A 20,316-nucleotide genomic window follows, 5' to 3' on the forward strand; every position below is an offset into this window, starting at 1 on the left:
AAACAAACATTCTTGCTTCTAAGGGAGTAGCTGTGTCAGCCTATTGCAATAAAAGCACCAATAAATCAATGAGTTTATTGTCCTGAGAAAAATGCAGTTTGATAGGAGAAAGTGAGGGAGAAGGAAATCATGAAGGGAAAGTGCAGGGCAAAACTGCATAAAACAGTAGTTAAGCATGACACAGACATTCTTGCAGTGAATAGTTAACCTATCTTGTTTGATAAGAAATCATTCCATGAGAAAGGCTATTGAAATTCTTCTAATGAATTTCAGCCCTGTTGTTTCAAGGTCCTTTTCTCACATATCGCCACCCTGTGGTCAAAGTCAGAATGTTCCATGAAATTGGTATGTTTCTCAAGGTTTAGAAATCACCATTTGTGTCAAACTCGTATCCATTGATTCTGTTGCACAGAGATTGGCTATTTTGTTCAGCATAAAACATTGTGAGGAATTGGTAACAGATGATGGTATATCTTATATGCCACTGATAACGAGCAAGTAATATATACCCTGAATTTGTGGGTGATGTTTATTAGATCTTAAAATAGTGTGAGTAGACAAAATATGTGGAAGAATTGGCATTTGGGTCTGCCACTCATTCTGTCTCACTGTGGTGTGGTATAGTTAGTAGTTGTTTAGGATAGGAAACTGTCTCTAAATAAGTGAAGATCTGCCACCAAAGTTTTAAAAAAGGGATTATCCAAGATGTGCTTTAAATCACAGAAGATATGGTTGACATCACTGCATAAAACATTTTTAATCAATCATTTCCATATCCCTCAGAAAGATTATGCACTCTAGTTTTTGTTAAGAATGACAAGCAACTGCATACTTCTGGGGTTCTGCTAAAAAATAAGAATCAAGTAAATTGTAATAATATTTAACATTGCCTGCTACATTAGCTACAACAGTAACACTAATAATATGGGGGGGGGGCAAAATAATGGCCAGACTAGCTAAACTTTAAATTTTATCAATTTAAGTTCCACATATTGAAAACAATAAAAAGTTCAATTAATCTGTCAGGAAGTTAATATTGCTAAAGAACTCCTGCCATGTCAAAAGATGTGCAAGTGACAGATCCTCACTTAATGACTTCCTCTCATTAAGATCATCCTGTGATCAGTAATGAAAACCTTTAAATAGAATACTGGCAATGTACACTCATCATTACAAGATTGCTATTAGAACTTATTTACATGTATATCAACAACATTCCCAGAATGGACTCCTTGGCAATCCTCCTACTTTCTCACATCATATCTCCAAATGTCAGTTTAAAATAGCACAGCCTGATTTCCAACGGGCAATAGGAACATATGAGATTTGCAAAATAGTTATATTGCAGAATGGGCATTAAATGTTAAAATAATTTTTTTTTTCTAGTAACAGCATTAAAAGAGTATCTTTCTAGTAAGTGTAGTAATTCTCTTGGAGTTTTACATCTCCTCGCATATCACTGGTATTATTTCTCCACCTCTTTATAGTTCCTACATACCAAGCCCTAGCCAAAAGACTAGAGGATGATTTATTATTATTTTCTTTCAATTTTTTTATTTAGAAAGAAGTTTGGGAAGAACTAAACAATTTGAGGCTTGCTGAAATTGACTGAGTAACATTAGCAAACACTTTGGAACCGTTTCTTTATGGGAATAAACTGCCTCTGGAAAGTGTGGATTAGTCATGAAGGGACCAAAAACAGGTAAATATAACATTTCAGTATTTGCTTATTTTAGAATTCAACTACTGTACATCAAATATGAGTTTCAGTGAATTCAAAAGGCAGGAGCTAGAGTAGTTTGAAATACAGCCCAAACTGCATGCTGGCTGGGGAATTCTGGGAGTTGAAATCCACACAGCTTAAAGTTGCCAAGGTTGAGAAACACTGGTATAGATCATATGGTCAGGACTTCAGATGTATAGTGACTTGTTGACACCATCTCATATTAGGGGAAAGAACAGCAATCAGGGACAATATATTTGTTTAAGCTGTGTGATTACATTTCCTTTTCTTAACTCAAAACACAACAAACCAGCATGTAAAATGGAGGTACCTGACATTTTTGAGAATACATCTGGACTACTGCTATATCTGTTGCCATAATAGCTGCAATACATACTTATATATTGATTTTTATAAGGTTACTTAGAAGTAATTTCCAATGTGTTTAATGTGACTTAGTTTGAAGTAACTATGGAGATTGCCAACCTCAGTATATACAATATATAGTATAGTGGTACCTCGGGTTACGAACGTAATCCGTTCCGTGACTCTGGTCGCAACCCGAATTAGTCGCAACCCGAAGCAAATTTCCCCATAAGGTTCAATGTAAATATGGTTAATCCGTTCTGAAACATATGCATTTTATTTTTAAATAATTTTATTCTTCAAAATAGTTGAGATGGTCGACTTCGCCATCTTGTACTCCGAGGCCAGATCAGTCACATGAATACCACGATCGTGCTTTTCTATAATGTCCTTCTTCAGTTCGATCGTCACTTTTTTCTTCAAAGCCTTATTCTTGCCAAGCCTGCTCTGCATTTTCTTTGGAGCCATGCTGACAAGCACACCAAAAACCTTCCAAAACCTTCCAAAACGCCACAAAACACACCACAAGCCTCACCGAATGTCTCCTTGCTGCCACGATCTCGCCCACAGGAAGCCGCAACCGCGTGGCAGCAGGGAAAATGGCCGCGGATCCGGTTTGTAACCCGAGGCAGAGTTCGCAAACCGAGGTAAATCTTTGCGGCCGGAGCTGGTCATAACCCGAAAAGTTCGTTAACAGAGGTGTTCGTAACCCGAGGTACCACTGTATTCCAAACTACTTCACATGTGTCATCTTAGTCACAAGTAATCTATACTACAAAGCAGACTAAAAGTTTTTCTTTTAATGAAAGGGCTGAATTAGAAATAAATGGCTTGCCAAAGGTTACTCCATTTTTTAATCAAAGGAATTTTAATCAAACTACTCAATTTATAGTTTTTAAGTACTGTACTATATCAGTTTTCTTTTGTGGAACAGGAATATATTCACACCTGAAAGATATGCCATTCCTAGCACATTAAGTAACATTAATGGTACACATGTTTGCTGTTGGGAAGACATATTAGTCCCTAATTAGGTCTCATTCATCCTTTATTGATAAGGGTACAACTTATAGTAAATACATAAAATAATGTTAGAATATATAATGGTTTAAATAAATTTATTTTTTTTACCATAGATGTTTTAATTGTTGTACTTTATTATTCTTGTAAATTGGCAGGGGTTGCATGTGACAGTATATAAATTTATTAAGATAAGATAAGATAAGATAAGATAAGATAAGATAAGATAAGATAAGATAAGATAAGATAAGATAAGATAAGATAATTATATATGAAAACTCGAAAGGAAACTAGGTTTGGGGAAAATTTTATTGTGTTAGACCCAGCCATTAAAAGCGAGGAGTAGGACATTAAAAGTAGGAAAGTTAACTTAACTGAGTTTTACTGACACCTGCTGTCATCTGAATCTTTTACTGGCTAGATAGGCAGATAGATAGATGGAATTCTTTATTTGAAAAAAATGTGATAAACTCAGTAATATTACCTCCAGAATTATAAATAAAAATTAGCTTCATATCTCACACTCTGGTTTACAAGTGCTGCCACAAAAATGGCACTAAGTATCTAGAAACATCAGACTCAGTGTAATAACGCATGCATACTGCAAATACTATTGTATCCATTATATATAAATATATACTTCCCATTAACTTCAATTAAATAGAAATGACTTGCTCTTTTCCATTAAAACAGGCTTCGGTCAGCATCTATTTTTCTAGTTACCCTGTCTTATAATCCAGGGTCTGTAAAGGGCATCACCACTGGGCCTAGATATAAAACTATCAAGCACTCAAAGTATCTTAACTCATAAACATAAAAAAAATTTTTTTTTTAAAACTCATTTTATAACAATGCCATGGCAACATATAAAATCTCAGTTGAAAAGTGGCAGCAGCAGTAAAGATCCAAACACATCACAGCCCTATTTTATCATTAAAACTAGATCACGTTTTCCATGTTTTTTGTTGCAGTATTATTTTCATAACAAGTTTTTAATACTCTCAAAGAGAAAGTTTGTTTCTTTTTAGAATAATCACTGTCCAGAAAAGGATGAGCTACTCTCAGATCAGAATATAAAGATGATGCCCACAGAACGTGATAAACCTTTTCATATCAACATACGTACTATCTCAAAATAGGTAGGTGAAGGAAAGCACTGCCGTAACATACTTGTTTGGAGTCAACAGGGGCTGCAGGAGACTCCAGTTCAATGGTCACAGGTCCATCATTCTGGATATGTACCTGCATGTATTCGCCAAATTTGCCATCTGGAAAATTAAAGTTGGATGGCAAAAAGAGAAAGGATGCTTATCCATAAACAAGATTTAATTCTCCTTTTGTTAAAATCACAATACCTCTATTATCAATTCAAACCAAAAGCATAATGAACAGAATTCAATCTTGGCCTCTTTTTTAACTCTTTCTTCATGAGTATGACATATTCAAACTGTAAAGAAAAAAATAAAAAATCTCAAAATGATATCTTTGTATATATCTCTCCAAGTATCAAATCAATTTGGACATTACCTTTTCTTACTGGGGACTAAATACACAGCCAAGTGCCATGTTCTAGCTCAGAAAATCATGTTTTAAAATATATAATTTTATCAAACCAAATGTAAAAGGCAAAACTGTATGGTTCTGACTGGCTCTAAAGCAGGCACTGGGGGACTGCAGGGGCATGTCTGAGAATACAGTAACATCACCAAGTGTCAGGGATAAAAACAATAATTTTGAGGGCTGGGGAGCTAAATGTAGAAACGGATGCCTTTACAGCATCCATTCCATCCTGGTTTGCTTACAAACAGAAAAAAAGCACCAATGAAAATTCCAGCAGCATGAACTGCAGTGCTCTAGTGGCCATGGAATGTATGGGCTCAGGTTACTTACTCTTGATTTGAGGGAAACTCATGGTGAGTAGAGGAGGGACAATTTGGGGAAAAAAATGGTGAGAGGAAGAAATGCCTCAACAAAGTATATTCCCAGAGGCATTTTTTTCTCTCACACACTTTTTAACTGAGAGGAATTGATTCACTCTGGAACCAAGACAGGAGAAGAGAGGAATTAGGCTTAGAAAATACATAAACCCAACTGAAAGAAATCAAGAATAATCCTACTGTGAGACTTAACCAACTAAGAGCTGAAGTCTACCAGGCACCAATGGGTGGCAAAATATGTTCTTGATCCTAGCTGACTTTTTAGATGGGAGAAGATGCTATTTCAGAAATCCATTTTTTTTTCTTCATATGCTTAGGATTTCTCCTGTGATTCACAGGGACTTTCTCTTTCTTACATCTGCACTCATTTTTCATTCCCATACACCTGCACCCAAACACACCACTTTATTAAAAGAGAAATTATCATTTAGTGTAATAGATCACAAAGTAAGTATACCAATTCCAAAGGAACCTAGCTTACTGCCTGAGAAATATTTTCAATTCATCAATTCATTTTGCCTTACCTTTAATGAATTCTGGCTTGTACGTTTTGCGAAGGTGTTCTAAGAAACTGTTATAGAAAGATTCTGCTTGGTCTGAAGGCATTGCCATATGATAATCTGGCTTATTTCCTTTCAGGATACACTGAAGAGTAAACTGGCTAACACACAGCACTTCATACTGCTTATCCATTACACTTTTAGACCAGTGTTTTCCACTTTCATCTTCAAACACGCGAAGATTTAAAATCTTTCGAACCCTGTATGAAAAGTCAGAGGCCTTTATGGAACTTTTCTGAAGTTAAGATGTTCATTATTCTACATAAAAGTGAAATAAAAAGACCAGAAAACAGGGATCAAAGGTAATATGAAGAGGTTCACAGTGGATATGGATTCTATACATAACAACTGATCCATAAATTTAGGAAATGGCATTTGTCTAAGTAAAATATGTATACATTACAAAGTGGAAGAAAAGTTAAATACTTTTTATGACTTACATGTGCTCAAGCTCTTTCTGTGTGTCTTCCACAGAGATACCCAGCAGCACACAAATGCCTCGTCCAATGGAACTTATTTGTTCCTCACCAACTGCAGGGGATATTTTTAAGAAGTTAAATGCATAGAATTTATTTTATGTCATATTCCTACAGACACACACATACACACACATAAAGGTTTCTTATTCCTAAATTAAGAAAGCAACTTACTGCATAGAGTTTTATTCCTGTTATATGTCAATTCTATTCCCAAAGGAGGAGGGTTTTTTAACAATTTGTTGCAAAACATAGTATGCATAGTTCCCCTTTGAAACAAAAACAAGAAACATACACATCCCTTTGGGATCTAAAATATATGACCTGCTTAGCCCAAGGTTAATATGTAGTAAGTCTGTTACTTTTACAGTCCTTCAATCAGCAACTATAGTACAATAAGACAATTGGAAATAGAAGGAAAAAATAGAATACATCCCTGAATACACAGTACATAAAAATGCACACAGTACATAAAAATGCTCATATAACCAAATTACATATCATGGGATAATATAAACATTTTAATACCTAAAAGGAACCTTCTTTCAGACAAAATCCCATTTTACCACTAAACCTCTTCAGTGGGAATTTCACACATACAGTATAGTTTAACCACCTGTGAAGCTATTAACTGAGGAAAATTTTGGGATGAGTCTTCACCAACCATTTAATGTGAATATAATCCATTCAGCCCTTAACTAGAGAGTGATGTCTAGCTCAAGCAATATTGACCCCCAAAGAGAAACAATCAATGGGAGGTGGTCACTAACTAGATGATTCCCAACTCTGAATTCAGAGACAGATAAAACCAGATCACTAGAATCGATTACATAGCCATCCTGTTCTCATTCCATATCCTTACTTATAATCCCATAATCAAGCTAGCCCCCTCCTTACTGGTTTTCAGGAAGATGTTAAAAGCAGAACTATTTCAGTGGCAATTTTAGCTGAGTTCATGCACTGTGCCATCTTTCATTCCTTTTTATTTTCTTTTACTTTTTTAGCATTATATTTTGGTTATATTGTATCCTTCAGTTATGAGTTTAATTATTAGTAGTAGTATTTTAATCATATTGTGGATATTTTAACTTTTTGCTATATTATATGATATACTCTGTTGTGAATCATTCAATTGCAGCGGGATATAAATGCAATAAATAAACAAACAAAACTAAAAAGGATATCATAAGCTTGATAAGAACAGATACGGCCAAATTAATGGAGGAATTTACTAATTTAGCAATTGAGGCCTTACATTTTATAGATCTAAAAAGACTGAGGTCACCTATAGTTAGCTCTCAAATGGTCTACTGATCAGGCCTCTAATATATACAAATATATGCTAAAACAGCGATGTCTAAGCTGTCTAAGCAACATTTCTATTTGTCCATGTGGATCAGTGGTTTCTCATTAGGATTCTCTCTACAACAGCATTCTAAGGGGTTGAGAGAAGCAAGCAATGAATATTTCCAGAGGTTCTTCAGTTATGCCATTGAGGAAATTCAAGGCAAAGGAACCCTCACTATGCAGATCTAACAAGGAGCAATTTATTCCAAGACATTTCCCAATGCCCAAGACAGTGCTAAAGGCTGCTGGATTTAGGTCAAAAGAAAGAAGCCATTATTCTCCCCATAGAACTAATTGGCATACTTGAAGCTTCTATTTCACAACTAACTGCCATGTCTATTTCAGTTTGAACCTTGGAATGCTGAGTTTCTTAAAACCAGGAAAAGAGGAGGGGTAGCTACTTCTCATCTTTGTTGTGTCAGATGTAGCAAGGGCACCTGTGCTCCCATACTGATGTTAATGGTGAAATCAAGAGTGAGAGTGATTCTGTAACAGAGCAGATCATGGATGATGCTTTAAAAAATTCTTAGGTTTAAGAATAATCTCTACTTATCTTTCTGCAAAAAAGCTTTATATGAATTACATTTTTTTTCCTCATTCATTTCTTGCCGCTCTTTCTCCTCTGCGACGATCTGATTATTTGAACTCACCTTCAACAATTATTCAGTTTGCTTTACTAAAGCAACTTGATGACTATTTCATAAAAGCAAGGGGAAAAATCTTGTGTTTAACTGATGAACAGAAGGGGGATAATTTGAAGGTGAGTTTTTTCTAGCTTCCAAAATTCTTTTTTTTTAATACAAAGTGGAGAGATTTTTTTACCAGGAAAATTGCTGACCCACAGCAAATCAGCTGAAGACTGCAGCCAGTGATAGTTAGAATGGGAAGGATTTGCAGCACTGAAAATAACTTTTTCTTGTGGGTACCGATTCATCTCTTTTCTATCCCATTTCTCCTTCTTGTCTTTCTTTCTCTCCCTCTCCCACAGTCTCCCACTTTCTCTCCCATACAAATAAGTAGCAGTGATTTCCAGGAAGGAGTCCAGGAAACAAGAAAGAACTCTTAGTGCCCAGATTATTCTGAAGACCAATTAAACTAAGAGTTGCATTCAGACCAGGTTCCTTTCCCCAAATCCAGGCAAACAATCATGAATCCAATCCTATATTAAATCCATTTGACAACAGTGGCTAGTGAATATTCTAGCACTTTGTTCTTATTGCTATAATGTAATAAAATGCACTCTTGTTTAAATCAATCCTGTTTATGTACCTAACATTTCTTTTAATACAATTTTGTCAGCCTAGTCAATAGGCACTTATATAATAATTTTATAGAATCAAAACTATAATTAACCTACATTTAAGCACCAATAAATGCAAGTGATGTTTGTATGCCTGAAACAGCCATTGAAAAATGAGTGCTGTTATCTCCTCTCTGAAAAACAGGATGAAACTGACATTTGTTCTATTTATATTCTACCTACAATATTATCCAAAGCATAACAGATATGACACTAACCATTTAGTCAGGATTGTGACTTAGAGCTGCATCCTGCATGTGAACATGGTCTGCTGCCCATTAGGCAACAGAGACAAGTGAAGAGAATTATACTCTAAGTTGAAATCACTTCTTCAGTACTTTGCTGATAACAAGCAGTTCACTCAAAGATTTTACTTACAATTGATATAGAGCTTCCCAAGTCCCAAGTCAAGATTAATGGGTGCACATAGAATTTTGAGTTGATATTGTAGATGTTGTAATGAAATCACTGGCACTGGGGGGAGGGCTACCCATTCACCACAGTGGATATGGCCAATCATAAAAAGGGTCTAGCAAAATTAGACTGGTAAAAATGTTCTAAGCCACTCCGTATGGTCTGCAGGACATTCAGTGCTACTACTACCCTTATCTTCTTCTCTGGGCAGGTGGACAGACAATCTTTTGTGCTGCTCTGCCCTGTCATCTTTTTTCTCTAAGAATGCTTCTGGGTGGGAACCACATGGGATATGTCATGGGATATTTTTAGAAATGATACATTTATAAAAATTATCACCAAAATGACAGTGAGAGATGTGCATCTTTTGGGGCAACTAACAATGTAGATATAGCTCTTAAAATACAGTGAACAGAAAAACCCTGAATCTATTCATCTGAAACTTAACAATATTAATCTCCAGTGTTTTAATTTTGCCTGCAAATGTCATTTCTGCACTTCAGTTCTGCAAAGAAATAAAGTATTCAGCAACTATCATTTTTAAAAGAAAAATCAAAATACAAAGGAGCCTTTAACAATCTACCCCCAAATCAATCTTTTTACGAAATTCTGCTGTTTGTTCTATTATTACATCAAATTCCACCCAATTATGACAAAGGAAGCTATAGCATAGGATTAACTTCCTATTTTAATCAACAGGATATTACAATGTTCACAAGTTAAAGGAGGTGGGTGGGTTCTAAGTAAGTCTTTGTTGAACTGTTTTCCAAATCTGGACTCGTATCAAATCTAATAATAGTTCTTATGGCATATAAGCAGTTCCTATTTTCTGTTTTTATTCTACCAAACATTTCACTGTTTTTCACTGCTAGTGCCCTGCATATACTTCCTCTGATTCTATTATGTTCCTCTATTTTCCTTTATATATTTTATCATATGCTAATTTGTGAGGGTTTGCCCTACAAAGATAAAAATATTGTAAATAATATACATACAAGTTACATACACTATGCTTATAAAATCCTCATACTAATATAAACTGATTAAATAATGTAGAATTTCTGAACATTCTACACAATAAAAAACAGGACATTATCACTGCCTAAATAAATGCATGCATGTTGTCAGATCTGTCCATCTGTTCTTCTGTAGACTGTTTATTCAAAGGGAGGAAGAAAGGAAATAAAATGAAATAAGCAAACCGCTTCATGCCAAGTCTCCTATTTCTGAAGCAAGTTATCTCATGGCACATTCTCATGCACTTTTCCATGCATATTAGACAAATTCATCACTAGGCCTGTCCCCTTCCCAAATGTCAAGACGGCTAGCTGGAACCTTCAGGAGCAAAGCTCAGTTGAATAAGACAACACTTCCTTTAATATTTTTCACAGATATATCCTCCTAATTTTTTACTTGTATGATTGTCGGCTTAGTTCTTTAAACTCTTCAACGCTGAGAGTTTAGCAGCGGAGAAGCATGCAAAGCAACAGAAGGACAGGGATAGGAAACACTAAATATTTGCAAAGTAAAGCCAAGCACTGCCACACATCTGAACATATTCAGGATGGCAGCCAGATCAGTGGACAAATTTTGCACATGCTGTATAAAAGATGTAAGGAGACTGCTCATCCTCACAAATTTACCATCCTCTAGAGAGCACCTTGTGTATTGTGTCATGGCACAACGTATCAAAATTCTGCCAACAATTTAGGGCTTCTTCTCACACTTTTTTGTTTCACATCTAAAAGTTGCTTCAAACATAAAGGATGTGAACAGATGTTTGAACCACGTGGACATGGCACAAAGAACTGGGATTCGCTGCAATGTCCAGCGTGAGGGTACATTCCATGTCAAATCAGGAATCAACGAAACATAAGGCCCTTCAACAACGGGGCAACGGGGAGGTGGGTTTTCAAGGAGCCGCGGCGGGAGGAGGTGAAGATGGCGGGGCTTAACTCGGCCACGAAAAGCCCCGCCGGCACGCCAGAGCCGAAGACACAGCCTCTAAAGCCAGCGCTTAGAGGGGCAGACGCGAGCATGTCGGCGCTGGACAGCCGACGAAAAACGGAATCGGAAAAAAAGCGGCACCCGCGCACCTGACACACTGGCTCGAGTGACGCGCTGGATGATAGCCTTCATCACGCCGGGCTCAAAGGAATCCGGAGTGGCCGAGCACAACTTCCGGCCTAAACCGGAAGCAAAGCAACACTCCTTCTTTTCCCGCCCCATACTGAGCTATGGATGTACACCCGTTAGATGTGGTTTGCCCCCACACTTCTGAGTTCCCTGAAAACGTTTTTCCCCCTCCCGCACCCACTATTTCACCCAATGGAAATAAAAGCTTCTCGCAAAAAGTAATGTCTCCCGAGTCGAGTTTTCTCGGCAGCCAAAGGGAAATGCTGTAGTTAGCTGTCTGAGGTGCCTTTACGAATTTGCAATATATTCCCCAGCCTGGTGGTCATTCTACCACACAACTATTCCGGTCCAACCTTGCTTAGGATTTAGGGACCCGCCAAGGTCGCCTAATAGCTGCGATGGAAATCCACGACGTTTAACGCAGCAGCTGAGCGCGCCTCTTTTCCATTAAGCGGAACAACATGTAGCAAGAAAGACCGGAGCTCCAGTTTTTTTTAATTCCCGGCTTTCTGTTGCATCAATACTAGAACTGGCAGGGTAATTTTTAAAAGTTTGCACGAGTCACACAAATTGCACTTTCTCTTCCAAGTAATTCTCAGCTGAAGAAAGGCCCTCTTTCTTTCTGCAGCTCACCCGCCGGCATCAATTCCATCCGTACCGAAATGCTTGAAAACTCCGCTATCTCTAAGGGAAGATCTCGATTCTTTTTCGCCTGAAGCTTGTGGTTCACACAATGGTGTGAATTCTTCTGATTTCTGTAATGTTTCCAAAGGTTACTCTACACTAGGCCAGAATCAGAAGGAAATCAGCGAACTCTCCAGGGCGTGCGAGAAACAGCAGGGATCGCTCCGCGGAAACTAAGCTACGACTCCCCGAGAAGGACTGGCAGGGAAGAGCTGTTTTCTCGTCCCGCGCAGAGACGCCTGTCTTTAATAGCTGACGGCCCGCAGGAAAAAATGTGGAACAATCGCACCCATTCCTATCCTCTTCACCGCAAGAACAGTGATAGATAGAAAGATGAATAGCTATATAAGGGCACAAAATAATACAAGGACGTGGATATATAACTCCCACTTTCGGAGTATCGGAATCCGAAGAGCTTCTGCACTTCTTCATTAGAGGGCCATAAAATCGGGTATCACGGGACTCCTATTCCAAGTGAGAATGTAGAATTTCAGAATTCAGTTGCCTCTGGTCAGACCTTGAGACTTATTAACTCCATAAAAACTTGACAAATATTAATCCTTTTTTATTTGGGGATCCATTTCAATATTGGCCCAGAATGCAGCAATATATACATGGAAAATACTGAGTAATAGTGTTTCCATACTGTCACCCATAATTAAAGTTGGGGAATAATCATGGCTTAAGAATACCTGGTAAAACCAGGAATTAGATGAAATCCATTATTATTTGCTAATTATCCCATCGTTCTGTCTCCGCACCATTTAAGGCAGTTTATAATTCAAAATACTTTACAACAATGCTCTTAAAATCAGAAGTGTAATTAAAATCAACATCCTTAAAGTCAATTTTGTTTCCAATTAAAAGCTGAGTGGAAGAGACGGATTTTTGCCATTTCCTAAACACTCGGTGAACGGGGGCCCCAAACACACCTGTTTAGGGAGAGCCTTCCATACCCTGGAAGCCAGACAAGAGAGAGCCCTTTCATGGATGCCAGTGTGCGTGTCTTCAAAATGATCTACCTAAGTATCTAGGCAGAAGATGGAAGTCCTTGAGACCCTAAGCTGTTTAATGCTTTGAAGATCAACAACAGCCCGTTAAAGGATGCTCAGCAACCAACTGGAAGCCAGTAGAAACCTTTTATTACAGGCACCCTGTGATCCCCATATCTTGCATTGGTTAGAAGGGTAGCTACCACATTTTGTGCAGTTGCAATTTCCAGACCCTTTTTAAGGGCAGTCCTGCATAAAGTGGGTTATACCAGTGAAGATACAATATAACCAAAGTGTGGATAACTGTCATTAAACCCAGTCAGCTCAGAAAGGATTGCTGCTTGCCAATCTATCACCTCAAAGTTTAGTGATACCTGGAGATTAAGGAACACTCCCAAACCATGGACCTGCTACTTCTGGGACAGTCCATCCCATTCAGACAGGCTTTACCTGGGCTTCCTCCTTACCAGCAGCACCTTGGGCTTGTCTTGATTTAGTTTCAGCTTGTTATTCCTCATTTAGCCCATGACTGACCTTAACCGATCTTCCAAACTACAACTTCCTTGGAGTTACAAAGTAAGGAGGGTGTCTCCAGCACACTGATGGCAACCCACTCCAATGCTCCAAATGATCTCATCTAGTAGTTTCACGTAGATGTTAAATTGCAAAAGAAGGAAGATAAAACCCATGTGACATCATAGGCCAATGATCTGGATGTCAAACAATAATCCACACTAACACCATCTTCTGGGCATACCCAGCAAAAAAGGAACAGAACCAGTGCAAAGTATTGCTTGCACACCCACACCATATGGTCTCAGAGCATACCATTATCAGTGGCATTAAAAGCCAATGAAAAATCCAAGAGAATTAGGAGATCTCACATCTAATTTCTTGCATAGATTATCAAGGTAAAGTGGATGCAGGCAGCACTATATCCTGGGCAAAACTCTAATTGTAACTGGTCGAGATATTCAGTTTCATCCAGATATATCTGGAGCTACAAGATCACCACTTTTTCTTATCTCTTTATTCAAGTATGGAAGATTTGAAACAAAGTTCTTTTGGATCCAGGGAAGGCTTTTTCAATAAAGGTCAAATAGCTGTCTTCCTTGAGAATATAAAATATTCTTAATATATAAAGGTTATATAAACATATCTAATAAAACATAAACATACAAAATACTCCTTTACTCAAGAAAGCATTAATTGCTTTAAGAAACTGTGGACCAGTCCTAACCTGGCAGATTTATTATATTTGTAGGACTTTGTAGGATTATTTGTGTGACCTTAGGAAAAACAAGCTTCAATGTCTGTTTTGTTTTTTGCAAACCAGTAATAAGAGTTTTAAAAATCATGAACTGTAGTTAATATGACAGAAAAAACTGCTTTGAGGCCATTAGGCTCCACAGGGAAAGTTCAGTAAAGATAGCTCATGAACGATTTGATGTTGGAGATGCAGTTTGGGGGTTGAAGCTCATTCATGGTTTGGGCTTGTACTGCTGTATTTTGTACCATTTGTCTGCCACTGAACTAGTCTTTCCTCCACATGAAGAGTTGGAAGCAATATAGTTTTTTTGAAGTTGTCTTGTCTACAGGTTCCCAATCTTTTTGTCCTTTTTTTCCAATGTTGTAACATAATAGCTTTATACTGTTTTAAGATCATATTGTTTATTAATCATTATACAACACTGGAAAATCAATTTCACTTTTCCATTTTGCTTGTATCATTGTTTAAAACAAAACATTGTTTAAAACCAAAAATACACTAAATATCTTCAACTTGAGGTTGATCTACTGTAATTTCTAAAAATGCCAGCTTCCATCAAATAATCAAGTAAATGCTCACAGGTATAAAGTGGCAACACAGCTCATAAATATATCATGATTTGGCAGACCCTTTACAGATGTGTTTGCTTCAGCTTTTTCTTATGCTTAATTCTTTTCTATATCAGTCCTCACACCACTGCACAACTCTTCTGTTAGTAACAAGCAAAATGCATGGTGTATACACAGCATATTAAACCAGTTAATTTAAAGACAACCTTGGGCAAAATATTAAGACAGAGTACCTTAACTACACTTTGTACTCAGCATTGTTGATCTATACCTTGTGTTATTCAGACCCAGAGAAAACACAAAGCTACAGCATCTTTTTTAAAATTGTTCCACTACCTTACAGGTATGTGGAAAAATGAAATAGGTAGGGGTGAGGATGACAGGCTAAACTCATCTTACAGTAAGGAATATGCCACCATAGATTTTTAAAAAACAGTCCAAAATATATGCCTTTATAAACTCTTGTTTAAAAAAGTTAAATGTATTTCTTGTTGTGAAACCAGAAGTGTGTAGAAGCTAGACTGAATTGTATCTGGGAACCAGACCTGTAGGAACAAAAGTTGCTTCCACCGCACTCAGAAACTATCAAACACCTTTCCTCCAACTCCAACATCAGAGGTAAGTGCTAGAGAAGTTCTCTCTTCTTCAAAACAATTATTTTCTCTATGGGAAAAATGTTTATGGATGGATTCCCGAAGAGGAAATAAGGAATCAATCACATTTATCTTCTCTGTCATTTCAGGCACACGCTAGCAGAATTTCAGGAAAAGGTATTAAAAATAAACTATACATAAAAGAAAAATATAAAAAATTATATTCAATATATTCAAATCCATGATGGTAAAGTAGTATTACAGATTCATAATAGGCTGACAGAACATGGAACTTTCCAATTACTGTTAAAGCTGGATCTCATACAATTCTTTAATGAAAGTTATAGACACTGTAATACTCCTTTTTTCAACATAATTTACTTTTCTTTCCCAGCATTGTCATAAAAAAGCGACAGCACTTGATTATACAAACTAGAAGAATATGGCACAAAATCTGAAGAACTAGTTGTTGCTGTTAACATGAATCCAGTTTCTGTCTTGATCTTCTGCTCCTATGAAACACTTCTGGAATATTCCTAGTGGTTATCTAAATGGATAAAGATAAGTAAGAATTATAGGACATCAGATTATACAAGAGTAAATACATTCTATTTTTATAAGACAAATGAAGTTTCAAAGTCTTAACTTCATCTATATCACATTCTGCATCAAGGTAATTGTGCATTATCTTAATACAAAAAAGTCACATTATTCAGAATGTACAAAAATCAATTATTCAGTATATTTCTTGAAAATGCTTAATCTAAAATTACAGCATGCAAGTTTGCATATCAGCATATTTTGAGCCAATGAGATATAAACTAGAATTCGGAATTAGCGATTTTTATTTATTAAACATTTTTTCCAAGAAAAAATAAGAAATGTTGGGAAAAATTTAAATACATAATAAAATATATTAATTCCCTTAACACCCCTTACTCAAGTTGACTTTGGTATTCTTATGACAAAAAAATTGTCTTATGTATACCTTGGCTTACTTAAAATTATTGTGCTTAGCGAATTAAATGTAGACATATAATTCACTGAGATAATTAGGTTTACTAATTTGCCCCAATGCTTTTTAAATTTGTCAACACCAAAACTGTAAACTGCAGAGATTAAAAAACTTAACATCCTTAATAGTGTCAGTTTGAAAAATTGGTCAAAAATAATAGTTTTTTAGTCTTTTGGTCTAAAACAGAAGAAACTATCAACATAATAGAAAAATTGTGTGTCTGAGACTTCCACATATTTGCATTTTCAGGAAACAAGAAAAAAGAAGCAGTCTCCTTGCATAAGTTCTCTTCAGGCACTGTCTACTGTATTCAATCTCATTTTTTCAGCTATCACTATCAGCCCTTTCTGCTTCTGAGAAGAACTCATTAAGTTTTTTCAGACTGAGACAAATCTGATCACCTCGTCTTGTTGATCTATTATTCTAAAATAAATTTTCATTTTAGTTTTTACTCTTTCTGAAATGTTTCAATTTTCTGGAAAAAAGCAAAAGCCCTTAGGAAAATATACATTTCTCCTAATTTTTCCAGATTCGCTCTCCCCTTCCCCCATACCTTTATGTCTAAAGCTAACTCATAATAGCAGAGTTGACATATTTGTAACCGGCTTCACAAACTACAATACTTCCTTGTACATCATCATCCTTTGTACACTGTTCCTTGCCGTTTGACATTGTCTAAGGCCAGTTATTACGGCTTATTCAAATAACGCTAGTTAACACCAGTTATGGCTTAGCACACTATGTTGGAGGGCACTCAATGCTCCGAGAAAAACACTCTATTTCACTTCTGTTTTAAAAAAGAAGCTGCTTCCTAACAGAAGAAAAGGCTCACGTTGAGTGTAATCTTCCAAAATCTTCTCTGAATAGGAACGCCCATCGCCCTAAGCCACACGTAGGTGACTTCGCTTGGCCTTCGTGTGACATGAGTTTAACCACCGCAGTTTGGGAACCACAGACTAGTCTAGAACCCTGTTACTACCGCAACCTATTCAGTCCACCGTGTTTAAACAAACAGTGGCTTAGCCAAGGAGGGAACTCAACCCCAGAAGACCTTCCGAGGGGAGAAGCCGACGCGAGAAACTCGGCCTCCCCAGGGCCAAAGAGCTACACGGCGTTCAGGATATACCGAGTGGCGGCGGCGGCGGCGACTGCCCGCCCTTCTCCTCCTCCTTCGGTGGTATCTCCCTGAAACGCATCGACCGCATAGCGAAAAAGCCAATGATCGTCCATACTCCGAACGCGTACAGTAGAGAGAACCGACGCGACCACACAACGGCCTGCTGCGTCTTGAGGTACTCACTCTTCATCTCTGCGTCCAAACGGACGATTGCCCTTTTAGCGGGCGAGGGAAGGAGTCACCACGCCAACCCCGCTCGACGCAGAGAACTTGCTCCCCGCTTCACCCACTACCTACCCTTGCGGTTTGCTTTCTCCGCCTCTTGACGTCACATCCTCTCCTGTAGCCAATCGCGGCGTGCCCTGGGTCTCTCTTCCCTCCCTTAAGAAACGCGACTCGAATCGTTTCTCAATCTTGGCGACTTCAAGATATGTGGCCTTCAACTCCCAGCCAGAACTGCATGGCTTAAATATCAGCGTTTAAACCAGTGTTTCTCAACCTTGCTGAGTTTAAGGTGGGTGGACTTCAGCTCCCAGAATTCCCCAGCCAAGCCTTTGTTCATTCAGGTAGCATGCTAGCTGAGGAATTCTGGGAGTTGAAGTCCACACATCTTTAACTCAGCAAGGTTGAGAAAGGCTGGTTTAAACAGTGGATTAAAGCACCCTCAGTCATTTTCTGGCAATGATTGATTTCCATTCTGAAGTGTCTTCAAATCTTTTTAGTGTTCAGCAATGTGCTTTATCAACGTTCACATTCCATTATTTTTTGCAATCTCATTCTGCTTTTCATATCAGCTGCTGGAGAAGTCTACAATCCATTCCGTTCATCAGCAAGGCCATATATCAATGCACTCATTGGAACACACAATAAAAATACTAATTGAAGTTTAATCCTCTGGAAATGTGATCACCCTGTTAACTTTGGGAGTACTTTCTCAAGTTCTCCAAAGCCTTTGAACCAGACATTCTTGATAATCTAAATAACTGTGCCTAGGACAGCTAGTCCTGGAACCAACCGTAGAGAAGGCAACCTGAGATTTAATTGTAAATGGTGATAGGGGTCTGATACAAAGCACGAATACTATGGAATTAGAAGAAAACAGTGACATAATGCCATTAACATTTAGCATACCAGATTTATAATGGCAACAGGACCACCTTCAATCACACACCTGTTGACATTTTTAAAACCTCTGGAAGGTTGGGGAGATAGGACTTACCTTTGCAGAATCCATACTGCTTTTCTTATGGGCTTAATTGTTCTTTGATTACACTACCAAATTGCCCAGAGCAAATATTAGTGCTGATGGGTGCCGTCAGGACTTGGTGATTTGTTAATGTGTAGTTTTAAAATGTTCTGTTGTTACCTCAGTTTGTTCTAATTGTTCCAATTCTTTTCTGGAAAAAGTCAGTATAGGATCAGCACAAGAAAACAATAAACATAAAATCCTGTATCCAGATACACTTCCTCTAGCATAAAACAGGGACTCCACAAGCATCCTACCCCCAGGCCTAGGAGAACAGCCAAATTTTTAAAAATGTCTGAAACATCAGGGTGTGAACCAGAGAGCAGGTGCCATGAGAGAGAAGGCACTCTTCCTGGGTCCTGATGGATGGCATTGTTTGATCGAGGGAACCTGACACATACCAACTCTGCTCTGTCTTTCTGGGTAGGCAAAAACCATGGGAGATAGGCAGTCCCTCAAATAACCTGACCCTTTACCACGAAGGACTTTACAGGTAGTCCTCACTTAACAACTGCAATTGGGACCACCAACATTGCTAAGTGACCCGGTCGTTAAGGGAAATATGTAGCAGCACCCAACTTACGTCAGTTCCACTGGAGTCATTAAGCGAATTGCCCGTGGTTAAGCACCAGATCACACGACTTACAACTTCCTGCTGGCTTCCCCATTGACTCTGCTTGTCAGAAGCCAGCTGTGAAGATCGCAAATGGCAATCACATGACTGCAAGACACTGCGACTGTTGTAAATGCATGCCAGTTGCCAAGCACTCAAATTGTGATCATGTGACTGCAGGGACATTGCAACAGTGGTTAAGTTCAAGGACTGGTTGTAGATCTACTTTTTCGTCACCGTCGTTAAGTTTGAACAGCCGCTGAAGAAGGCAGTCATTAACCAAGGACTACCTGTACTTAATAACCAGTACCTTAAATTGCACCCAGAGCTGTCAACCAGTGCAGCTTGTGGAGCAGTGGTGTCACATGGGCATACCAGGACATGCCAAACATTCCCTGCTCCACTGCATTCTTGACCAGCTGTACCTTCCAAATAGTCTTCAAGGGCAGCCCATATAAAACACATTGCAATGTTTCAATCATTAGATAGTGTAGAGAGCCACAGAGATGGCCTTGTGGGAAATATTCAGATGCCATTACAAAAACAAAAAGTTGAAGTTTGATATTGATTAAAAAAACCAAATGTTCTTTCCTTTTGTCAGTTAACAGCTGAACTGACATAATCAGTGTCTCAAGAAAAGGCTTCTCTATTACTATCTTAAATATAGACCCACTCCTTTATATAACAAAGAGATGTTCCAGGTATCTTCATCTCCTTAGAATCTCCTTTCTTCCATGCTTTGTCTAGCCATTTCCATTGAAGGTAAAAGACTTTAGCTGCTATGAAGAGACACATCACACTATGCTATATTTGTCGGCATAAAGCTGTAATAGCTCGTTTATAGACAATAGTAAATTGTAACAACAGGGTTCAATTATAAAGACAAAAAGAAGCAACCCGCATTATTGCTTACCATGATAAATGAACCCAACTATTTT

The 20,316-nt window shown here is 37.8% G+C and overlaps 1 protein-coding gene across 1 annotated transcript in view; it reads right to left on the bottom strand.

Moving 5' to 3' along the window:
* The window catches only part of DTD1 (D-aminoacyl-tRNA deacylase 1), a 36,140-nt gene extending 24,784 nt beyond the window's left edge, over nucleotides 1–11,356 (bottom strand). The window contains exons 1-4 of the mRNA XM_007431931.3: nucleotides 11,240–11,356; nucleotides 6,047–6,137; nucleotides 5,571–5,806; nucleotides 4,280–4,377 (exon numbers count right to left, since the gene is read on the bottom strand). Coding sequence (XP_007431993.1) covers nucleotides 4,280–4,377; nucleotides 5,571–5,806; nucleotides 6,047–6,137; nucleotides 11,240–11,282 — 468 coding nt within the window. The 5' untranslated portion in view covers nucleotides 11,283–11,356. The remainder of the gene's footprint in view (nucleotides 1–4,279; nucleotides 4,378–5,570; nucleotides 5,807–6,046; nucleotides 6,138–11,239) is intronic.
* Nucleotides 11,357–20,316: the final 8,960 nt, after the last annotated feature.

The sequence above is a fragment of the Python bivittatus genome, unplaced genomic scaffold, assembly GCF_059951505.1.
Source record: "Python bivittatus isolate LINGU-HERP-01145 unplaced genomic scaffold, Pbiv_v1 ctg000960_np1212, whole genome shotgun sequence".
Lineage (NCBI taxonomy): Eukaryota > Metazoa > Chordata > Lepidosauria > Squamata > Pythonidae > Python > Python bivittatus.